Source organism: Rhinopithecus bieti, unplaced genomic scaffold (genome assembly GCF_001698545.2).
Source record: "Rhinopithecus bieti isolate Rb0 unplaced genomic scaffold, ASM169854v2 scaffold_12070, whole genome shotgun sequence".
Taxonomy (NCBI): domain Eukaryota; kingdom Metazoa; phylum Chordata; class Mammalia; order Primates; family Cercopithecidae; genus Rhinopithecus; species Rhinopithecus bieti.
Genome location: NW_016807449.1, coordinates 2,315,505 through 2,321,704, shown reverse-complemented (window position 1 = coordinate 2,321,704; position 6,200 = coordinate 2,315,505). Strand labels below are relative to the sequence as shown.

Here is a 6,200-nt window from a genome sequence, read left to right as displayed (position 1 = left end):
TTTTTTTTTTGAGACAGGGTCTCCCTTTGTCACCCAGGCCATAGTGCAGTGGCGCCATCTCGGTTCACTGCAATGTACGCCTCCCGGGTTCAAGTGATTCTCCTGGCTCAGCCTCTTGAGTAGCTGAGATTACAGGTGCGTGCCACCACAGCTCGGCTCACGTTTTTAGTAGAGGGGGGTTTCACCACATTGGTAAGGCTGGTCTCGAACTCCTGACCTCAGGTGTTCCACCCGCCTCGGCCTCCCAAAGTGCTGGGATTACAGCCGTGAGCCATCGTGCCCGGCCACGCCGATCCTTCTAACGGAGCCCTCCTAACTAATCGCAAAGTACCCACATCCCTGGCTAGCCTTTCTCCCCGTTTTAAGCAGTGCGCATGCTCCTAAATACGCTTCCCCGTAGGCTGGTCCAACGAGTCCTAAGGCAAAAAGTGTGGGCGAGGCTGCTCTCTGTATCTCGTAGCCCCACCCCATTCCCATTAGTCCTGCCCCTTTGGGCTGGAACGGTAGGTGTGGCCCTTCGGACCTCAAGGTTCCCCTTAACACAGAGCGCCCCAGTCTTCGCGGAAAGCGTTCCGGGTAGGCGATGGCTGCGACGCGTGCAGGGCCCCGCGCCCGCGAGATCTTCACCTCGCTGGAGTACGGACCGGTGCCGGAGAGCCACGCATGCGCACTGGTGAGAGCCTGCCCGGCCGGCGCTGCCCGCTGCGTTACCCAGGCCTGGGCTCCCGGTTTTTCGCGCGGAGTCCCGTCATCCACTGCGGCAGCTCAGCAACTCCGCCTCTCTCAGTCCCCTTGATTCCCGCCGCCCAATAGGATCGCGCCCTGTAGGACGTTCCCTTGAGCCTTGGCGGTGGCGGCTTCGGCCTTTTAGTCTGTTCCCATCTTCCCTAGCTGTCCTCTTGCCCCTTGATCCTGAACTTCTCGTGGTGCTTCCGCGGTTTTCCCGAACTCCTCTAGACGCTCTCGTGATTCCTCAGGGTCCCCTCAGAACCTGACGCGCACCACCAGACCCCTTAAGATTCCTGTGGGGCTCCGGCGATCCACAACCTCCATTGTCTTTCCACGACTCTTTAAAACATCCTATGGCTTTCATGGGCCCCCGGAGCACCCCAGACCTCCTGAGGGACTCCGTTGATCCCCTTGATTACCCGGAGACCTTCAGAACTTCCATGGCGACCCCGTGATCCCATAGGGCCCCTCAATACTCGTGGGGTTCATGTGCCCTCACGGGAACTCTCAGGAGCCTAGAATACATCAGGACTTCCGGTTTGGGTTTTTTGTTTGTTTGTTTTTGTTTTTGAGCCCGGGTCTCACTCTGTCGCCCAAACTGAAGTGCAGTGGCGTGATCGCACCTCACTGCAGCCTCAACCCCCTGGGCTCAAGCTGTCCTCTCACTTCAGCCTCCCAAGTAACTGGGACCATAGACGTGTGCCACCACTCCCAGCTAATATTTGTACTTTTTGTAGAGACAAGGTTTCAGCATGTTGGCCAGTTTGGTCTCGAACTCCTGGCCTCAAGTGATCCACCCACCTCGTCTTCCCAAAGTGCTGGGGTTACAGGCGTGAGCCACTGCACCCAGCCACATCAGGACTTCCTGTAATTACTTACGGCCCCTCACAAAACCATCACGGGGCTCCTACGATCTCTCTAGCTCTCGGAATGTCCCATAGAGTTCCCATGATTGTTCAGGAACCCCTGAAGTCCTCATGAGGGTCCCATGATCCCCTGGTGGTCCTCAGAACCTCCCTAGGATTCCTATGATCCCTTGGAGGCCCCCAGAACCTTCGTGGGGTTCCTGCAAATAAGTAGGACGCCTCGAACTTTCTGTCATTTCCCCAGGCACTCTCAGAATTCCCTCACGGGGCTCTCATGATCCCCTAGGGTCCCCCAGTACCCAGGTGGGAGAAGCTTAGGCTTCTTTGAGGGGGAGGGCAGGAGGCCAGAGCAATGGCCCAGGTGGAAGGGACTGGATCAGAACCCTGGCACAGCCTAGCACTTGGGGAGGCCGAGACAGGCAGATTGCTTGAGCTCAGGAATTCGAGACCAGCCTGGGCAACATAGTGAAACCTGGTCTCTACTAAAATACAAAACATTGGGCCAGGCGTGGTGGCTCAGACTTGTCATCCCAGCACTTTGGGAGTCTGAGGCGGGCGGATCACCTGAGGTCAGGAATTCGAGACCAGCCTGGCCAACATGGTAAAACCCCGGCTCTACTAAAATACAAAAATTACCTCAGCGTGGTGGTGTTTGCCTGTAATCCTAGCTACTCGGGAGGCTGAGGTGGGAGAATTGCTTGAACCTGGGAGGCGAAGGTTGCAGTGAGCGCAGATCGCACTACTGCACTCCATCCTGGGCAACAGAGCAAGACTCTGTCTCCAAAAACAAACAAACAAAAAATGGCCGGGCGCGGTAGCTCACACCTGTAATCCCAGAGCTTTGGGAGGCGGGCGGATCATGAGGTCAGAAGTTCGAGACCAGCCTGGCCAAGTCGGTGAAACCCCTTCTGTACTAAAAATACAAAAAAATTAGCTGGGCATGGTGGCAGATACCTGTAGTCCCAGCTACTCGGGAGGCTGAGGCAGAATTGCCTAAACCTGGGAGGCAGAGGTTGCAGTGAGCCGAGATCGCGCCACTGCACTCCAGCCCGGGCAACAGAGTGAGGACTCTGTCTCAAAAAAAAAAAAAAGAGAGAGAGAGAGAGAGAAATGTAAATTGAACCCACAATGAGCTATCACTATGCACCTAAATGGCTAAAATGTAAAAAACTAGCCATACCAAGTGTTAGGTTTTTTAAAGGGAAGGCGAGGGTGAAAGAAAGACAGGGACCCAGGAGGCCTACGGCAACACAGGTATATTGCAAAAACCTGCGGAGATGGGGGTACCAGCTTAATGCTGGAGCCCACCGCTGCTTACAGGCTAGGGTACTTCTAGGTATGGGCGGGAGGGGTCTGGGCAGTATGGCTTGCTGCCTGGCAGGATATTGACAAGGTATTCCTATGATCAGGCAGTTTGGCCCTTTTTCTGCTGGGATGTGATAGGTTGTTCCTGGGAACTTTGCTCAGCAGGATATGACAGAGATAGTCCTTCAGTTGGAATTTTGCCTGGTGGGTATGTTAAAAAAGGCAGCCAGACGTGGTGGCTCACACCTGTAATCCCAACACTTTGGGAGGCCCAGGTGGGCGGATCACTTGAGGTCAGGAGTTCGAGACCAGCCTGGCCAACATGGTAAAACCCCATCTCTACTAAAAATACAAAATTAGCCAGGCATGGTAGCAGGCACCTGTAATCCCAGCTACTCTGGAGGCTGAGGCAGAAGAATCGCTTGAACCTGGGAGGCGGAGGTTGCAATGAGCCGAGACCGCACCACTGCACTCCAGCCTGTGCAACAGAGCAAGACTCTGTCTCAAAAAAAAAAGAAACAGAAAACAAAAAATTAGCCAGCGGTAGTGGCGCACACCTGTAGTCCCAGCTACTCGGGAGGCTGAGGTGGGAGGATCACCTGAGCCTGGGAGGTGCAGTAATCATACCACTGAACTCCAGCCTGGGTGACAGAATGAGACCGTGTCCCCCCAAAAAAATAAGAAGTTGAGGCCAGGCAAGTGGCTTACACCTGTAATCCCAGCAGTTTGGGAGACTGAGGCAGGAGGATCTCTTGAGCCTAAGAGTTCGAGACCAGCCTGGGCAACATGGTGAGGCAACATGGTTAGGCCTCATCTTTTTTAATATAAAAATAAAACATAAAAAGTGAAGCTGAGACTTGGACTTGAGCCCTTGCATTTCAGACCCATGTTCTCTGGGCCAGACTCAACCAACAAACATGTTTTCTTTGGCCTGAACTTTATTTTTGAAAATGTGAAATGCTGGATAATTGATTCCATGTAAACATCCGGGAGGTCCTCTTGAAAATAAAATTCCAAAATGTGTCAAACTTTGGCTCAACTTCCCTGACAAAAATCATCTGGAACCAATAGCTCCTGTCCTTTCAATGAATCGTAAGCTCCTCTTCTCATCCAGGCCCTCTTCTCAGGCCTCCTGGAACCCTCTGGACATTCTTTTGGAATTTTGTTTTTCTTTTGGGGGAAAATTTTCAAACTTCCACCGAATAATTAGCATTTATTTTGAACTCCTATTTACCCATCACTCTGCTTTGACCATCATCAACATTTATCAGCGCTGTTTTCTTCTGTATTTTCTTTGGAGTAATTTAAACAAATCCCAGATGTCACAGTATTTTCCTATAAATATTTGAATCCTTTCTTCTAACAGATAAGGGTTCATTTTGTTACAAAACTACCATGGTCTGTTAACCACACTTAATAACATTAACTCATTCTTTTTGTTTTTTGTTTGTTTGTTTGAGACAGGGTCTTACCCTGTTGCCCAGGCTAGCGTTCAGTAGCGCAATCACAGCTCACTGCAGCCTGGAACTCCTGGGTTCAAGCAATCCTCCCACTCCAGCCTCCTGAGTAGCTGAGACTACAGGTGTGTACTACTATGACTGGCAAATTTTTTATTTTTATTTGTAGAGATGGGGTCTTGCTGTGTCTGTCCAGACTAGTCTCAAACTCCTCGGCTCAAGCAATCCTCCCATCTCAGTGTGGGAAAGTGCAGGGATTACAGATGTGAGCTACCATGCCCAGCCAACAATCATCCTTTAATGTCATCTAATGGCCAGTTCATGATCAAATATCCCTGACTATCTTACAGATGTCTCTTTTCCCTGTGGGCGTTTGAGTTTGGAACTTCTAAGTAACTTTTTTTGCTTTAAAGAGAAAACAGAAGTCAAGCATGGTGGCTCATGATTGTCATCCCAGCACTTTGGGAGGCTGAGGCGAGTGGATCACCTGAGGCCAGGAGTTTGAGAGCAGCCTGGCCAACATGGTGAAAATACATCTCTACTAAAAATATAAAAATTAGCTGGGCATGGTGGCGGCTGCCTGTAATCCCAGCTACTCAGGAGGCTGAGGCAGGAAAATCACTTGAACCCAGGAGGCAGAAGTTGCAGTGAGCCAAGATCGCACCATTGCACTCCAGCTTGGGCGACAAGAGTGAGACTCTGTCTCAAAAAAAAAAAATAGAAAACGAGAAGGGCCAGTACGAGAAAAATCAGGAATATGTGACATCAGAGATGCTAGGAGAATCTGTAGGAGGAGAAAGTGAGCAGTGTGTTTTGGATTTAGCAGCAGAGAAGATCTGACCAGGATGAGAAAGAAATATGGAGGAGAAGGCCGGGCGCAGTGGCTCACGCCTGTAATCCCGGCACTTTGGGAAGCCGAGGCGGGTGGATCACAAGGTCAGGAGATCGAGACCATCCTGGCTAACATGGTGAAACCCCATCTCTACTAAAAATAAAAAAAAAAAAAAAAAACTAGCCGGGCGTGGTGGCGGGTGCCTGTAGTCCCAGCTACTTGGGAGACTGAGGTAGGAGAATGGCGTGAACTTGGGAGGCGGAGCTTGCAATGAGCAGACACTGCGCCACTGCACTCCAGCCTGGGCGACAGAGTGAGACTCCGTCTCAAAGGAAAAAAAAAAGAAAAGAAAGAAATATGGAGGAGATGTGGTGAGTGAGATGTGGTAAAAAAAAAAATTTTTTTTTTTTTTTTTGAGACAGAGCCTTGCTCTGTTACTCAGGCTGCAGTGCAGCGGTGTGATCTTAGCTTATTGCAGCCTGCACCTCCTGGGCTCAAGTGATCCTCCCACTTCAGCCTCCCAGGTAGCTGGGACTACAGGCACTCACCACCACACCCGGCTAACTTTTTGTGTTTTTTGAAGAGATGAGCTTTCACCATGTTGCCCAGGCTGGTCTTGAACTCCTAGGCTCAGCCCACCTCAGCCTCCCAAAGTAGACTCCAAATAGGCGCCACTCTTGTGGCACTAGCCCAAGGACTCAGTTGAGACCCTAATTGAATGAATTAAAGATGTTAACACGTCTGTAATCCCAGCACTTTGGAAGGCCAAGGTGGGCAGATCACTTGGGGCAGGAGTTCAAGACCAGCCTGGCCAACATGGTGAAACCCCATCTCTACTAAAAATATTAAAAGCGAAATTAGCCGGGTGTGATGGCGGCTGCCTATAGTCCCAGCTACTCAGGAGGCTGAGGCAGGAGAATGGCTTGAACCCGGGAGGCAGAGCTTGCAGTGAGCCGAGATCGCGCCACTGCACTCCAGCCTGGGTGACAGAGCGAGACTCCGTCTCAAAAA

At 51.2% G+C, this 6,200-nt stretch overlaps 2 protein-coding genes across 2 annotated transcripts in view; one reads left to right on the top strand and one right to left on the bottom strand.

The window, feature by feature from the left end:
- Positions 1-598, bottom strand: part of PIH1D1 (PIH1 domain containing 1) — a 6,878-nt gene extending 6,280 nt beyond the window's left edge. The window contains exon 1 of the mRNA XM_017882201.1: positions 524-598. The gene's annotated coding sequence lies outside the window, so the exon portion shown is untranslated. The remainder of the gene's footprint in view (positions 1-523) is intronic.
- Positions 235-6,200, top strand: part of ALDH16A1 (aldehyde dehydrogenase 16 family member A1) — a 23,093-nt gene continuing 17,127 nt past the window's right edge. Inside the window, exon 1 of the mRNA XM_017882035.1 lies at positions 235-673. Within this exon, the coding sequence (XP_017737524.1) occupies positions 584-673 (90 nt within the window). The 5' untranslated portion in view covers positions 235-583. The remainder of the gene's footprint in view (positions 674-6,200) is intronic.